Source organism: Passer domesticus, chromosome 6, assembly GCF_036417665.1.
Source record: "Passer domesticus isolate bPasDom1 chromosome 6, bPasDom1.hap1, whole genome shotgun sequence".
Lineage (NCBI taxonomy): Eukaryota > Metazoa > Chordata > Aves > Passeriformes > Passeridae > Passer > Passer domesticus.
In genome coordinates, this window is record NC_087479.1 from 51762366 (window position 1) to 51778901 (window position 16536).

The following is a 16536-nucleotide window of genomic DNA, read 5'->3' on the forward strand; positions in this document are numbered from 1 at the left end:
TTTTATACAAGTTTTATACTGATGTGCTTCTCTTCATATTTTGACAGAAAAAGATCTATAAGGATCAGATGGAATATATGTTGCAGAATCATGTGTTCCCCCTCTTCAGCAGTGAGCTGGGTTACATGAGAGCACGGGTAAGAAAGTGTGGCATTTACTGGTGAGATACACTGTTCCAACTGCAGAATTCAGAAATCTGCAACTTCTTCCCTCTCACAGACGCTCTCCTTTCTGCACCTTTTTCATAATAAATTGTACACCTTTTCCAGGGATGAGTACCAGTTTTTACATGTGATTTTAGATAGCCCCTGTGTAGTTTTGGAATGGCTGCAGCGCTGTGTGCACAGTTTCCCATCTGTGTCTGGTTGTAGGGTCTGTGTGTGTTTTGCACATAGACTCTACTGCTCACACAAAACCTGTGGCCAAAGATGAACCTGAGATCATAGTACTGGTTTAGTGACAGCCTCCCACTGACCAGCCTCCACACTCTCAAACATCTTCATCGCTTAAAAGTCTTTAAGTATCTTTATTCATCAGGAGTTGCACCTCACATGCAATGATTTGTGTAGGTTATGGCTATACAAACAGTTGATAATCCTCTTTGTAGGTTTTGCAGCTCAGAATTTCTTCACTGTTTTTTTTTTTTTTCAGGCTTGCTGGGTTCTTCATTATTTCTGTGAAGTCAAATTTAAAAGTGACCAGAATCTGCAGACAGCCTTAGAACTCACGAGAAGGTGTCTCATAGATGATAGGGAAATGCCTGTGAAAGTGGAAGCTGCAATAGCTCTTCAAGTTCTCATCAGTAATCAAGAGAAAGGTAGGAGCCTTCTCTTGCAGCTACAGGAAGCTTTAATGGAATAGGTGTTAACTTGATGATGTTCAGGCAGACTTGTTCTCTTCTTCCCTGATGTTAATTTCCCTCTTGCAATTGTAACTTGTAATAATTTACTCTAATTTTTCAGCTAGAAAAGTTTAATTTTTTAAAATAAATTGCATTTTAACATTATAAGGCATTATGATTATTAAATGTGGTAAACAAGAGCTTCGTGGTACAGTAAATCCAGTTTTATAGCACCTAATGATAGAATCAGAAATACAGTGGCAATATCTGTCTTGGCATATATTCATTCATGTTTAAATTTATTTAAACAAAAAAAAATACCATCTTGATCCAGGCAGGTTTTACATGGCTTAGTATTCCTGAGCTGGCATAAAAGCCACAAAACAAACATAAATTATATATTTACTACTTCAGGTAATTTGATGAAGGTGTATATGTACCAATTCCCATTCAATTAACATTTGCATTGATCAGTAATCTTGTATTTTATGAATTCAGACCACAGTGCTCTGGTTTTCATACTTGAATTTTGATCCTCTTGTTATATATTCTTAAAATTTGTTCTGAATGGTAGTATTGCTGTAATGATTTATACTACTCATGGTTTTGGCATGTTAATGCTGAAGTACTAAATAAAGTTATTTGAGGTGTAGGTTCTTAAACTGACCTGTGTTTTTCTAAGCATGTTAATTCAAACATTCCACCTGTTTTACAGCTAAAGAATATATTACTCCATTCATTAGACCTGTAATGCAAGCTTTGCTTCATATTATAAGAGAGACTGAAAATGATGATCTTACTAATGTGATTCAGAAGATGATCTGTGAATATAGTGAAGAAGTTACCCCAATTGCAGTAGAAATGACACAGCATTTGGTGAGACTTTACGGTGGCTTGGGAAGATGTTTAATATGGGAAAGATTGGTATTTAAAATTGATAGTTGAGTTTGACCATCAATTAATAGTTGTTTTTACTCCAGCCTAAATCCATTGATACAAGTAATTTTCTTTTGCATTTAGACAGAGTTTCATCAGAAGTGGCTTCATAACTTAGACTGAGTAGAAATTTCTCTAAGAACAATTCTAGAAGCATTTGTGAAATCTTTGCATATTTCTTCTTGATAGTGATAATAATGAGATTGGTAGCACATTTTAGGTAGTCTCGAGAATGTCACTTAGGTTGTCTGTTTTAAAATATTAAAGAGTAAGTTTTAAATGAAAAGTTTGGTGTGAAAATAAAGTTGAATCTGCAGGAGGAATTCAGAGATTCAATGGCTATATCTAGCAAGTTGTATTAATAGTTGCAAAAGCAGAGGTCAGCTCAGTGCTTCTCTATTAAAGGCCTTGGAGTTACAGTGGAATTGTTAGTGTGTCCTCTCTGGGAATGCCTGCCAAGTGTTCTGGTCTAGTTCAGCTACTGAGGAAACCTTGTGTCAGAAGCACTTACCAAGGGAAAATGTATTCTTTTGCATGGGACATAATGTCATTTATATATTTTTATTCAGAAGTAGATAAAGGGTAAAGACAGCTCCAATGGTTTAACATCCAAATTTTATCATCCTGAGAAGAAATTCTGGAGCAGAGCAGTCACCTGCTATTATTTGTACACATTTTCTGAGCAGAAGTGCTTCTGAATTTGTGTAGAGTGCCAGACTTTAACAATTTAATGACATATTTATGGGTTGTTCTGCTATTATGTGCAGGCAATGACATTTAACCAGGTGATCCAGACTGGTCCAGATGAAGAGGGCAGTGATGACAAAGCAGTGACAGCAATGGGAATCTTGAATACTATTGATACACTTCTCAGTGTAGTTGAAGATCACAAGGAAGTAAGTAAATATTACTGTAAATCTGATATGTATGATCTAAGAACACTCTTAAGTCTTTTGTAGTCCTGACATTGTTACATGAAAACCTGTCCTTTTGGACAAAACGATCTTAAACCAGAAAATAGTGAAGTACTTATCATGTAGCCAAGTTGTAACAGAGTGGGTCACTTTTCTAATGCAGTGCATGCAGTAATAGAGCATAAATGTTGCCACAGTATTTCCCATAAGAATCCACCTTCTTGTTCAAATAGTAGAAGCAAAGTGTCTGTAGCAGGTGGAGCTCTGTCAGCTCAGCTGGGAACACACTTCTGATTTGATGAGGTCTGCCCTTCAAACAAAACAGATAAAGCTTCACATAGCTGCAAACATTGACTCTGCTGGCTGGGTTTGCTCTGTGACAGAATCGATGTGGGTAAATACAGCTCTTGTGGCTGTGCTCAGAGATGGTGGATTTCACCTGCCCTGGAGAATTTTCCTTTGGGGTTAAAACTTCTGTCATTTTGTTTTGGTGTACTGAATGGAGTCACTTCTCTCCAGAGTACAGCCAGTTCAAAAGATGCCATTTCTGATTAAAATCTTTCTTGTCAAAGTCAGCTAGAGTCTTTTAATAAATACATTATAGTTTTTTAGTGACTAAAAAGTTCAGTAATAAGCTGTAGGGCTCTGAAGACTTCACTAAAGAAGCAGCATCAAATTCCCAAGGGAATTCCCAGGAATTCAGTCTTGCCACACCAAGGACCAGCTCAGCTCATTTTCTTGTTGCTTGTACTTGTTTTTGTCAGCAAGTCCTTGCCTTCTAAATGAAAAGTCTGTGTAATGATATGCTAGTCCTGAGAAACTCAGTTTGAAAATGTTGACCAGTAAACATTTATATTTATAGACATCTCCCACAGCATGACCAGTGTTCCAAGAGGTAAAGTATTTAGCAGGTTAGGTTCAAATCCTGTTCTGCATAACTAAAACCAGAAACTCAGCCTTTACTTGTCCCTGTGCAAGGTGAGTGCCCTCAACAGGTTAATGACTGTTTTGTTAGCTATCCCATGGTCTAATATATACTGACTGACTCTGTAGGACCAGCATTTACACTGATGGTCTCCATACCATAGGAACATCCTAAGCTAGGTTTGGGAAGTGGTTTGGTATTTAGGATTTGTTTGGAGTCTTTTTGTTTTTAATTTCTTTTCTGGAACAGGAAATACCTCCTGTGATTTCCATTGTTTACTACTTTGATAGATATATATATATATATTTGCTTACAGTATTTTAATGGGACTGAACAGGTGCAGAGGGTTAGTCAGGCTTTTCTTTTTAGAGGAAATTATAATGAGATTCTTCCATATTCAAAAACCACCTTGTATTGAAAGTTATCTTGCAAATCCTTAGCTGAGTGCTGCTCTTACACATTTAGTGCTCTAAAATGTGAGACATTTCTAATAGTTCTTAAAAACTATATTGTATATATAGAAGCTGCTTTGACAAATTTTAAAATTAGTTTAATTTTCACTCCAAAGTATTGAAAATAGTCATTACCTGTTCTTTTTAATTTTTTTTTCAGATTACCCAGCAGCTGGAAGGGATCTGTTTGCAAGTGATTGGAACAGTTTTGCAGCAGCATGTATTAGGTATCTGTACTTCTGCTGGCTTACTTTTAGAAGTGCATGGGATTGGCATGCTATTTACCTAGATTCTGTTTGTTTTAGAGTTCTACGAGGAGATCTTTTCCTTGGCTCATAGTCTGACCTGCCAACAGGTTTCTGCACAAATGTGGCAGCTTCTTCCTCTTGTGTTTGAAGTCTTCCAGCAGGATGGTTTTGATTATTTTACTGGTAAGTAATATAAATAAATCAGGGAGCCAGAGGGTTTCATGGATACGATTTCAGCCTTACAATGAATTGCATCATAACTGAAATGTTAGGAAAACACTCAGGTGAGATTACAATTGAAGTATTTTTTGCTCTTGCTGCTACCAGACTTGTTTTGCTAAGGCATCTATGACTTGCAGACTTATCTTGGCAAACATTAAGCAAGAACTGTAATTATTAATACACAGATTTCAACCTGATTTTAATAGCACACAGATGATACCTAATGTGCTCATTCTTCTTTTACGTATACAGATATGATGCCTCTCTTGCATAATTATGTGACTGTTGATACAGATACCCTTCTGTCAGACACAAAATATCTTGAAATGATCTACACTATGTGCAAGAAGGTGAGTAGATTGCTGTGTGGTAACAAAACCTGCCATCTTTGAAGAAATAACCGTGTTAAATTTGGTCCTTTTTTCCACAGCACCTTTTGACTTCTGCTCCTTAAAGCATTTTGCTATCTAACATCCTCTAAGCTTCCTAAATTACTAAGTTATTGCAGAGAGATTTAAAGAGATTGCATGAAAATTTCAGATACATGCTTTTGCTGGAGGGAAAAATAAATCCTACACAACAAAAGCAGAATAAACAAAGCAGGTTCTGTGCAATACACTTTGTGCAAGTGGGCATGCAAGACAGATTGCAAAAGGTAGGTGGATTCTTCCATCTGGGATTTGTAGCCTCACCATGGCAGGGATGCACGTGCTGCATGTGTGCTGAAGGTCTGACACCTGCTAGTTGAGTAAGTCTGTAGGGATGGAAGGTAAAGGCACAGGATAGGAAGTTGTTTTCCCAAGTTCCTGGCACATCAGTGGTGAAAGCTGGGAGCAGAATGAAGTTGGGCAGGGTTTCTGTATTTTAGTTTGTTACTGGCCTTTCCTTGTCCAGTCAAAATGTAGAACATACAGCTTTCCACAGTGTTAGCACCATGTGAGGAAAGGAATCCTTTTTTATAAGATGCGTGTTAATGTTTTATCATCTCTAATAGTAATATGTGGGGATTTCAGATTTCCACTCCTGGATATGGTGTGTGGTGTCTATATAAGAGCTTTGGTGAACTGTCAGCTGTGCTGCCTGTGGGATTTCCTGAGTAATTCTTTTGAAGATGTTTAAATATTACTGTGAATGACCATTTTAGTATTCTATAAATACTAGTGAATAACTCTTGCCAGCCTTTGTTTGAAAACAAGTTGCAATCAGGCCAATTGGGATATTTGTAATTTCTTGGAATCTTACATATAAAATTAGCCTGTCATAACCACTTAGTGATTGATGTTAGCTGAGCACAGTGAATTTTTAACACAAGTTTTAGGTATTGCATGGTCTTCCACTGGATATCCCATTTTTGTAAATAAAACTTCTACGAAATTCAGTACATTGATGAATAAGTAATGTTTTTCTTTTGTGTATGGAAATAATCATTGGCAAAATGGCAGCTGATGCTTTTACTGTAACTGTAACTCAGCATCCGTAGAGTTCTTGAATATTTGTACATTTGGTTAGTTTTGCCCACTTTCAGCAGTTTGCAGTCTCTGGTTGTCACACTGAGCCATTGCTGTAGATCTGGCTGCCTCACTGATGGCTGTTGATGCTGGCCTTGTTAGAGGGGGTAAATTCATACCAGCTTTTCAAAGCAAAGCAGTGTTTAGAGAATACTCTTTGAAGGGATACACCACCAGTAATGGCTGTGTTGCAGGTCCTTACAGGAGTTGCTGGAGAAGATGCAGAATGTCATGCAGCAAAGTTGTTGGAAGTAATTATTCTTCAGTGTAAAGGGCGTGGCATTGATCAGGTTGGTAATGACTTTGGTTGCTACAACTTTTAAAATAGTTATTGTGTAGTATGAATTGATTATGTATTAAGATGAGATTTGTTATGAGCACTTGATGTGGTGCAACTGATAATCCTGTCAGTGTTACTCATTCACAGCACTGCAGAGAGTTCCTGCACATTTTGGTCCCAGAATTTAGGACACTGCAAAACTGGTGTTTTTCTGAGTCTGGAAAAGTGCCACCTCAGGAGCATCTTGGTTCTAAAAAGTCAGTTAATTACATTCTAAGTTAATTCTAGTGAATATTTAATGAAAATTATTCTGCCAACCTCATAGCTTTGAAATAATGAAGAATGAAAATGAAGTTCCTAGAATCCAAATCAATGTAATAGAGGGACCAGGGACTTCATTATGTACATATAGCAGTTGAGGAATTTGAGAGATGAATAAGTTGATTTTTCTGGACTTTCTAGTGTACACATTTTCTCTATTTTCCATTTTTAATACACAAGATTATAGAACCAGAAGTTACATTTGCTGTGCAGGATGTTACAAAACCCATGTGATTAAATATTTTCACATTTTAATTTCATCTTTGTATCTGACTTCTGCTGGCAATTAAAAATGACTCAGTTTTATGCCATCTGTGTTTATGTGCCACACTGTTGAAGTACAGAATGACAAGTTTTATTTTTGATCACTGAGAGTGAATGTTCTCACTGTCCAGTGCATACCCTTGTTTGTGGAAGCTGCCTTGGAGAGACTGACCAGAGAAGTGAAAACCAGTGAACTGCGAACCATGTGCCTCCAGGTTGCCATAGCTGCTTTGTATTACAATCCTCATTTACTATTAAACACCTTGGAAAATCTTCGTTTCCCCAATAATGTGGAGCCTGTCACCAATCACTTCATAACTCAGTGGCTTAATGATGTAGACTGTTTCCTGGGGTAAGTGTTTGTACTTGTGGAGATGATTCTCTGTGTTACACCTGCTTGTAAATCATGACAAAACTTGCAACTGTTCCACTCTTCTGTTTTGCAGACTCCATGACAGAAAAATGTGTGTGCTTGGCCTGTGTGCTCTTATTGACCTGGAGCAAATACCACAGGTTTTAAATCAAGTTGCTGGGCAGATCCTGCCAGCTTTTATCCTTTTATTTAATGGATTGAAAAGAGCATATGCCTGTCATGCAGAGCATGAAAATGACAGTGATGATGATGATGAAGCTGAAGAAGATGAGGAAACAGGTATGGAGACAGAACCTTTGATGTTATTTTGTATGTTTCATTTTTTTCTGATGGAGATACTGAGTTCCTTTGTGGAATTCTTCTGAGTATCTTAATTCCAAAAATGAAGCACTGCAGTAGAACACTGAACATACTTTAACAACTTTTAAGTATGTCTGACTTACTTTCCACTCTCTTAAAAACTGACTTCCAGGGCTGAGTTAAAAGAGCTTCCCCCTTTCCATCCTGCACAGTATTGTTACCACTTCCACTGCCTGTTTTATCTAATTAGCCACATTTCTAAAGAATTGTTCTTGACATTTTCAAGATAAACTTTTGTTTGTTTATAATTAACTCAGAGGAGCTGGGAAGTGATGAAGATGACATTGATGAAGATGGTCAAGAATATCTTGAAATTCTAGCAAAACAGGCAGGTGAAGATGGGGATGATGAAGACTGGGAAGAAGATGATGCTGAAGAGACTGCTTTGGAAGGTTATTCCACAATTATTGATGATGAAGATAACCCTATTGATGAATATCAAATATTTAAAACAATTTTTCAGAGTAAGTAACTGTATTTCTTTTCCTGGCCAACAAGTTACATTTCAGCTTTAGTGTACACTGTTGTTAGCTGGAACCTGTTCAAAACTTCCAAACCAGCTTTCCAATATGTGCTTGAACCATTTCTTTCTTTGAAAAGGAGATGCTATTGTTAAACCTCAGTAGCAGAGGGAGTTGCTTGAATGAATGAGTGGTAGGGAAGAGGTCAGAAGCTGTACTAATGTTTAAGTGTCTTGAATTATGGAACCGTAACAGAATATCACTCTGATTAAAATGGCAGTGAGTGAGTAAGGTTTGAGTTCTAGAACATTTTAATAACACTTTCCTTTTGCTTACGTTTTGTGTCTTCTGCAGCAATTCAGAACCGTAACCCCGCGTGGTACCAGGCTTTGACCCAGGGCCTTACCGAGGAGCAGAGGAAGCAGCTGCAGGACATCGCGACCCTGGCGGACCAGCGGCGGGCAGCGCACGGTACGTGCACCTCGCACCTCTGCCAGTGCCCTGCTGTGCTCAGGAGCACGGGACAGAAAAGGCTTTGAGTTCAAGCCTGAGAATGGCTCCATCAAAACAGGGCTGGTAGGGATCTCTCGGCACTGCCAGCCTCCATGCACAAACGGGGTGGCAGTACCACAGGCGAGGGGAATGCTCAAAACACGTGGGGAGGTAGGCAAGGAAACAAAAGCATATTTGTTCTAATTTCTTGATTTGAAAACAATTTATTTGATTACCTGAGGGTAGTTGAACTCCAGGTATGTTAACTGATTAATGATCTCGTGAAATGTCACATAGTCCAGCTGGGATAGACAAGGGTTCTGTGGGTAGGAAAACACTAAGTTATGGAAGTAGTGCCATCTGTAAAGCCACATCATTAAGCCTATTAAATATTACATATGATACAGGTTTTAAAATCTGTATTCAGTTTTCCCTTTTGAGAATAAGCCAATATATATAACACTCTTAAGTCAAGACTGGATGTTGAGGGATCAGTCCATCCTCATATCCTGTGTCTTAGTAAGCAATTGCTACAGATGTTTCAAAACAGAAATTCATAAATTTTTCAATAAAAATATTGGTAGTAAGAATACACATTTAGTAAGTGCTTTTCATGAAAGAACAGCCTAAATCACCTCACAAAGCTTGTTTGGGTCCAGAATGATCCAGTTTAAATGATGATCAAATACAGTTTCACTGTGACCCCTCTCAAGCAGTAGACATTTTTTGATGTAATTTTATACTACTGCATTTTATGGAGACAAAAAATTTTGAGGTGTGTGTTTGTTTGTTTGGGGGTTTTTTTGTACTGGTTTTTTTTCAGAAAAATTGTGAAGTTTAACTTAAGCAGCCAGATCCCTGTGGAAAATTCTTGCCTACTATCACAGTATACTGATACTACTTTTAGGCTGCTTACCACACATGGGGACATCCTGTTAGAAGGACTTGAAATACACTTCTCCCTTATTAATGTAGCTTAGAAGAATTTCCATATGCTGAGAGATATGTCTTCTGTGGAGCTGTGGGGGATTCTCCCCCCATGCTCCACTAGCCATGGCAGCATCTTTGTGGCCTGTTTCCCAAGAACCAGAGCCAAAATGCAGATTTGCCAGATAATATGAGCTGACCTGTATTCCCAGGGAGATTGCAACTGTTTTGATTTAGGAGAACTAAGACCAACATAAGACATTAGTAAGTGTTGCTATCTTGACCTGGGAATAATACAAGCCACCTTCTGCATTATTTAGACTGTAGTAAAGGTACAACCTAAATTACCGACCTGATCTTCAGTTGTCCATGCATTAGAGTTGTACAAACTGGTTTACAGTACTCCCTGTCCTACAGCAGTGTTTGAAGGGTGGTAAAACCAGACACCTTAACAATCACTGGTAGTTACAGTGATGGATAGGTGCACCTTAGATGCCTAAAGATTGAAGAGTCTGTTGATGTTAACCAGAAAAAAATGTGTGCTTGTTACTAAGTTTATAAGTGCAGTATTCTTTCTAGTCCTGTTTCTAAAGTACAGTCATGTCCAAAAGCTAAAGTGTGGGCTTTTTGAAGTACAAATTCATGAAAGCATGGTGGTAACAATACTGAGAAGTTAAAATAAGTAAACAGTCCATCTGTTCTGTGGGACCTGGCACATTTCCACGTGTGGGTGCTGATTCCTTGGCTGGGTAACCCCAGGTTAAACCTGTATCTCTGAGAGACTCCAAGTGGTCAGTCACAGAATCTTGGTCTGTCTTCCCCTCTACACACACACTAAAACTTCTTCCTTCTGTTTCTTTGTTTTGTTTTAGAATCCAAAATGATTGAAAAGCATGGAGGATACAAATTCAATGCTCCAGTTGTGCCAACTTCGTTTAATTTTGGAGGCCCTGCCCCAGGAATGAATTGAATTATCACTTTTCCTGCTACTGTGTGATTGTAGTGAAGAGCTTGTGTTCCTCCCAATAGTGGTTCCAGAACTGGTTCATGTTATCTACAACTCACTCTAAACTAATTTATAAATAGATTGGACAAAAGCCCCAGAAGTGGGACCTGATTATTCAACCTGATACTGGAAAGCAAACCAGAGGTTTTTTTGAAGATAGGAAGAATCTGAATTTAAAGCTTCAAATGACACGCTTTGGAGATCGGAAATCAAGAGGGGATGTCATGAAGGCAGCTTTTCTTTTTCTGAGGAAAAAAAAAAAACTAGACATGGGCTGCAGGACTATTTAAAATGTCTCATTTACAGTACAAGCTAGAAGGCAGACTTAATTTTTACACCTGTGGCAGTAAGAGTATTTGCCCAGTTTCTTTCCCTTTTATCCCTACTACTGGGTGTCTATTCTTTTAATGTAAATAAGATAAGGTAATCAGATAGCCTTACTTAATCTTCATCATTTCCATTTATCAAGATTGTTCATATGTAGAATATTGGACACTTAATGTAGCACTACATAACTGATAAATCTGTAAATGAATTAGCACTTTCATATTGAAACAAGCCTGCTAGCCTATGTACAAAAATAGCAAAATGTTTGCTGTTTATAAAAATAAAAAATAAGGGATGTATTGGGGAAAATAATTTCAAGTTATTAATTTAAAATGAACTAGCAGTTTTGTACCTGGTGACTTTGTGGTGCAGTCACCTCTGGTTGTGACTTGAATTCGGATATGTAAAAAGGGGTTAGTGATATTTCATTGCTGCTAAAGAAGAAATAGCAACACCCTCCGTGTCCTTTGTTTTTTTTAAAGATCTCACTGTACAAGCTAGAAAATTGAACAAAAATGTACTGTAAGCACAAAGAAAAGTTATCCTCTCTAAGGCAGGTAAAGGAGATGTGAAGTTCTTAAGGTCAATTGAAGTGTATGGGTGAAACACCTACATATGCAATGTATTAAAAACAACAGTGTCATTGGCTGATCTGGGCTATGGTATTTAAATGCAATTTTCCCCCCCAAGTTGTGCAGAATATTCTTTTTCCAGCTCATGGTAGTGCAGGTGCACTACTCCTGCATTTCATTCCCCCTCTTTTTGCACTTGCAGCATTAGTGTGTGCTGTTGTCTGCCTGATCCAGACGGTGTATTTGAAGTTTTGCCAATCTTTCAGTTTGAAGCCACAATTTTCTTCCTTCAAAGTTGCTATAGTAACTAGTATTTTAGCTAGAGAGGCAAAATACAGTTCCCTCTGGGACCACTATCAAAACCACTGTATGAAGAAGCCAGCAGGGAGAGGCTGTGAATGGGTTGGCTTAAATGCCCCCTTTTTCTTTTCTAAAAGCAAAACCATTGGCGTTTGATCTTGCCTTGAGATCATTGGTGTCAGGTCTTTTGAATCAAATGTTTGGGTTGTTTTTTTTTTTCTTTAGGCTGTTTTTATATAAAAATGTCACCTGCTGTTACAATTGATATTAAACAAGCTACCTTAATTTAATGTAAGCCTCCAAAATTTAAATACAGGTTAAAAATAAACTGAGTTTTTATCTGTAAAAATGAAATGCACATATATATATATTATGATACTCAAAATGCAGTCTTCAGAAAATTGGTCTGTGTGGTGTGGTTTTTTGCATCAGCAGAGTAGCAGGATTTGGTGGTGCTTTGGGGTTTCCTTGCTGAGCTGCCCAGCCCAGGAGGGTGTTCCAGCCTCTCCACTGTGTCTGCCTGGCTCTGGCAAACACTGCCCTGCACACGGGGGGCCAAGGTGGGACACGGAGCCCTGGCCCAGTACCAAAGGGACACTGGGAAAGCAAAGCAGCTGAGGTGGAACAGCCTGACTTCCTTGGATGGGAACATCCATCCTCGAGGTGGTGTGAGAGCCGGGGTAGTGCCTGTGCATCTTTAGGGGATGCCCAGAGCAGAACTCACCGGGGCTTTGTGCCTGTAACTCACGGGCACTTCCAGGCGTGCTCCGGCCCCCAGGGACTCTGGGCAGGGTTTTCTTTTTGTAGAAACAGCTGAGAGATGTGCTTCCAGCATGCCTTCTCCTTGCATTGCCTGGGAACACCCCGTGTGACAAATCATTTCTGAACATCTGCTGGCTGGGTATCTGCATACCTTCATATGCATCCTGAAAATGCATGAGGAGCTTTGAGGACAGATGAGCAGTTTTGGGCAGATGAGCCTTCTGCCTCCTGGCACAAGATGTGACAGCAGCAGTGAGAAGGCTTCATGTATAAAGCAGATGACAAAAAAATAGGGGGAAATCACCAATTTTAGTGCTGTTGTCAGTTCTGGAACAATTATATTTTTCAAGTCAAGGGAAGAATTTTATCTTGGTGTGAGGAATACAGTCTTCAAGGGTGCTTTTATGTGTCACTAGACTGGTTAGCAAGGAGCATCTTTTTTAAGAATGGATCTAGAACTTTGCTTTCCTTTGCTCCAAGAAATGTATTTATATAAATTGCAAAGCAATTTTGCATTGTTGTTGGTGGTGATAGCGCATTTTGTGATGCAATATATCAATTGCAGTGATACACTTATGTCAAATTAAAAACTGATCTTCCTCCTAGAACTTGCACTTATCCATTCCATTTTCAAGGATAAAGCAACTCTAAAGGGAGAGCTGGGAAATTTAAAGCCTGTTTTTTTCTATTATGGAAGATCTCCTTGGATTAATAAACATCTAAAGCAAATCCTTATCTTCACTTATTTCAGTGTGATGTTTTGAATGCAGCTGTATCCTTACAGCAGAGTCCTGCTCGAGTAGCACAGCTCTCAGGTTTGTATTTCCCTCTCCAAAATATTCCTCTAAACAAACGTTAGGCACAACCAGAGTCCTCTTCAACTGCATTAAGTATAAAATAATAGGTACTTTTTAAAATGCTGACACACTGGGTTAATATTTTTTCCCTTAATCACTGTCTTTAAAGAATAATTAGTTTGTATCAGCATAGTACCACAAAGCTCTATTCCAATCTCCTGTAGCCTAGGACTGTTACTGCAAGATTTGTCAAGTCTGCAGTGGAATAATTACTGACTACCTGCCAAAAAACATGGAGGTGATCTTAATTATGCCTGCTAATGGATACCTGGTAAGTTTTATGGGTTGATTATTTTCTCTGTGGAACCTTCTACATAGCCAGAATGAACCAAGTGGAAAAGCTTTGTTGCTGATTATTAGTTATTTTTCAATCAACATGTAGCTTTATCTTAGATGGCAGGTCACTGGTTTGTGTATTTCTGCTTTTTGTGCAAACTGATAGTGGAAACATAAAGCAATTCAGAATGGGAAACAGATATTGTAGTATTTCGCAGAGATTATAACAATCTATTAAGAGCTGGCAAATCAGAAACAGGATTTTATCTTGGGGATTTCACTGCTGCTATAACTTGAAACAAACTGATGCCTGCAGCTTGTATTTGGCTTAAAATTTACAATTAGGAAACAGTAAATTAAGAAAGAAAAACTGTTGGCTATTAGGCCTGTTTGGGAGTAAGTATTTTGTTTGGTTTTGTACAACTGCAAGAATTTTGAACTGTTATTCTGGAGAAAAGCGTACATGTTTTCAGATGTGTCATGATCAGAAAGATGCAGTAAGTCCATCAGAGCTGGGCTTCACGTCAAGTGCACAACAAGGTTTTCTGAGAAATCACCTACGGAATTAACACGCTTTGCTTGCCTTACACTGGGAGCTCTTGGGCTATTTATTACACGTTTCCATACCTAAAAATCTCGTAAGGACAATACTCCCAAGCACAGCCTTAAGCAGAGCGTCCTCCTCCCTCAGAGCCGGGCTGGAACGGCAGCGCAGACAATGCGGCAGGAGGCCGGGAAGGGACGGGCAGAGCGCCCACGGTCCCCGGGCCGGCCGTGCGGCCCCGCGGGGCCCGCGCAGGGCCCAAGGGAGCGCGGATGGCCCCGGCCGAGGCGGACCGGCTCCGGGCCCCGGGGGCGCTGCCCGTGCCCTCACGGTGCCCTCACGGTGCCCGTCCCGTCCCCGCCGCCCCAGGCGCAGCCGGCGCGCGCCGGGGGAGGGCAGGAAATGGCGCCGCTCCCCGCTGGCGCGCGGGCGCCCCGCCGCCCGCTGCACAAAATGGCGGCGGCCCCGCGCCCGGCACAGCCGCGACGCCATGAAGCCGCGGGGCGGGGCCGCGGGCGCGCGGCCAATGGGCGCCGGCGCGCGGCCCGCAGGCGGCCAATGGCGGGCGGCGGCGGCGGCGGCGCGCGCGGCGCTGCCAATGAGAGCGGCGGAGCCGGCGCTGGGGCCCCGCCCGCGGGGCGCGGGGCGGTGCCGGGCGGGCGGGCGGCGCCGAGCGGCCGTTTCCTGTCCTGGTGCATGGTGGTCGGACGGAGGAATTGTTGGAAAATTTCTCGGCGAGGTTCGTATATAAATGTGCTTTTACCCAGTGTGCCTTATGCTCCCTCCGCCATCTCCGGACGGGGCCGCCGCGCCGCGCCCGCCGCGCCCGCCGGCGGTGCTCGGGGAGGCGGGCAGGGGCAGCGGGGCGCGGGCGGCACCGAGGCGAGCGGCAGAGCCGCGGCGATAAAGCCGCTCCGCTCCGCGGGGCCCGCCCGGCCCCTCCCCGCCCGCCGGGCCCGCGGGGGTCCCCCGGGCCGCCCCCCGGGCCCGCTCGGCGCTGCGTCACGGGCGGGGGGCGAGGGGGGCGCGGGCCGGGCCGCTGCGGGCCCCCCGCCCGCCGTGCCTGAATCGGGGGGGCTCACACATTTTGGCATTTTCCCCGTTGTTTCGCTTTTTGTTTTTTTATTTTTTTTTCCTTTTTTTTTTTTTGCCTATTTTTAAATACCTGCTTTTTGTCGCTGTTGTTTTTTCGAAGGCGGTGTTTCCGTGCTGGCGGCCGCAGAGCGGGGCTCCCGGCGCCGGCCGGGCCCGCGCAGGCTCCGGCCGCGCTCCGCGCTGCCCGCCCGGCTGTGGGGCGGCCTGGCCCCGGCCGGCCTCCCCAGCCCTGCCGCTCTCTGCAGCACCTCGCCGAAATGCAAAAGCGTTTTGACATTTTTTTTAAATTATTCTTTTTTTCTTTTTTTTTTCCTCTTGTTCCCTTCTTTTTTTTTTTTTTTTTCCCTCTAGAACTTCTAATAGAACATGATAACGAGAAGCTGTTCCTCTAGAATAATGGCCTGCACAGATTTTTATTTTGTTTTCTGCTAAGGCCTTGTTTGTGGTGCTTTTTCATCCAGAAAAAAAAAAAATTATGTGCCTCCCGTGCAAATTTATTTTTTTCTGTTAAAACAGGGCTGCGGTTGAGCAGTTCGATTCAAGTTTTAAATTTTTTAACGTTTCATTTTGAACTGTCAGAGAATTGCTTTTGCCATCATATGCAGTGATACCAGTATTTGTAAGGAATGTTATTTCTAGCCCAGTGACACAGGAACTGCAACCTTCCAGTCCTTCAAATCAAACATTTCTTCTTGTTTTATCGAGAGTCTGCATCAAATGTTGTGTTATCAGCTGTCTTTGCAGACTATTTATCTGATATTTCTGTTGTAGCTTCTAGGTACCTGAAAAATTAAATAAGATTGTGCTTAACCAGCAGTTTTTTAACAAACACGTGGTAGATTGTTAGCTTTGTGCGTTTGCCATACAGCTTTGGAATGGCAGAGTACGGTGTAGCCGTGTTTTCATGGCTTGTTTCTTTGTATTTTGCATTAATGCCCTGAGCTTTCAAGCTGTGTTTGTGTCAAAAGCGATTTGTCTGTATCACTGCGGAAAAGGAACTTCAGGAATATGTGGTCACATAATAGATGATTGCTTTGGTAATGGATTGCAGCTTAAATGAGATGTAAAAATAAACATTTTGAAAGAGTTTTGAGAAGTGTATTTCAAATTGATTTAATAATTTATTTAAACTGTTCTCGTTGTAATTAATATTTCATTTCTTATACCCTATCTGAGGAAGAGTAATTTTGTTTTACATTAGTGTAATGTAAAGGAACTTAAGGTAGAAAGTCACACTGATTTCACTCTGTCTTCATTCTTGTGTAGCTTTTAA

The 16536-nt window shown here is 40.9% G+C and overlaps 2 protein-coding genes, 1 long non-coding RNA gene and 1 other non-coding gene across 16 annotated transcripts in view; 3 read left to right on the forward strand and 1 right to left on the reverse strand.

Annotated features, from left to right (window-relative positions):
* IPO7 (importin 7) overlaps positions 1-12130 on the forward strand; it is a 32959-nt gene extending 20829 nt beyond the window's left edge. The window contains exons 13-25 of the mRNA XM_064425471.1: positions 48-137; positions 652-817; positions 1557-1717; positions 2545-2673; positions 4229-4295; positions 4374-4499; positions 4791-4888; positions 6241-6336; positions 7043-7263; positions 7358-7563; positions 7902-8108; positions 8460-8576; positions 10397-12130. Coding sequence (XP_064281541.1) covers positions 48-137; positions 652-817; positions 1557-1717; positions 2545-2673; positions 4229-4295; positions 4374-4499; positions 4791-4888; positions 6241-6336; positions 7043-7263; positions 7358-7563; positions 7902-8108; positions 8460-8576; positions 10397-10494 — 1782 coding nt within the window. The 3' untranslated portion in view covers positions 10495-12130. The remainder of the gene's footprint in view (positions 1-47; positions 138-651; positions 818-1556; positions 1718-2544; positions 2674-4228; positions 4296-4373; positions 4500-4790; positions 4889-6240; positions 6337-7042; positions 7264-7357; positions 7564-7901; positions 8109-8459; positions 8577-10396) is intronic.
* LOC135303540 (uncharacterized) overlaps positions 1-14610 on the reverse strand; it is a 33418-nt gene extending 18808 nt beyond the window's left edge. For 3 of the 8 annotated variants that reach the window (XR_010365006.1, XR_010365005.1, XR_010365007.1), the window contains exons 1-2: positions 14252-14610; positions 8834-8917 (exon numbers count right to left, since the gene is read on the reverse strand). This is a non-coding gene — a long non-coding RNA (uncharacterized LOC135303540). The remainder of the gene's footprint in view (positions 1-8833; positions 8918-14251) is intronic. The other 5 variants (XR_010365002.1, XR_010365008.1, XR_010365004.1 and 2 more) reach the window with 4 other exon arrangements.
* LOC135304060 (small nucleolar RNA SNORA23) lies at positions 330-499 on the forward strand. Its single transcript, XR_010365496.1, has one exon. It is a non-coding gene; the product is annotated as a small nucleolar RNA SNORA23 (small nucleolar RNA).
* Positions 14611-14805: 195 nt separating the features above from the next.
* The window catches only part of ZNF143 (zinc finger protein 143), a 37383-nt gene continuing 35652 nt past the window's right edge, over positions 14806-16536 (forward strand). For 4 of the 6 annotated variants that reach the window (XM_064425474.1, XM_064425477.1, XM_064425473.1 and 1 more), the window contains exon 1: positions 14811-14907. The gene's annotated coding sequence lies outside the window, so the exon portion shown is untranslated. Of the gene's footprint in view, positions 14908-16536 lie in introns of all 6 variants that reach the window. The other 2 variants (XM_064425472.1, XM_064425475.1) reach the window with 1 other exon arrangement.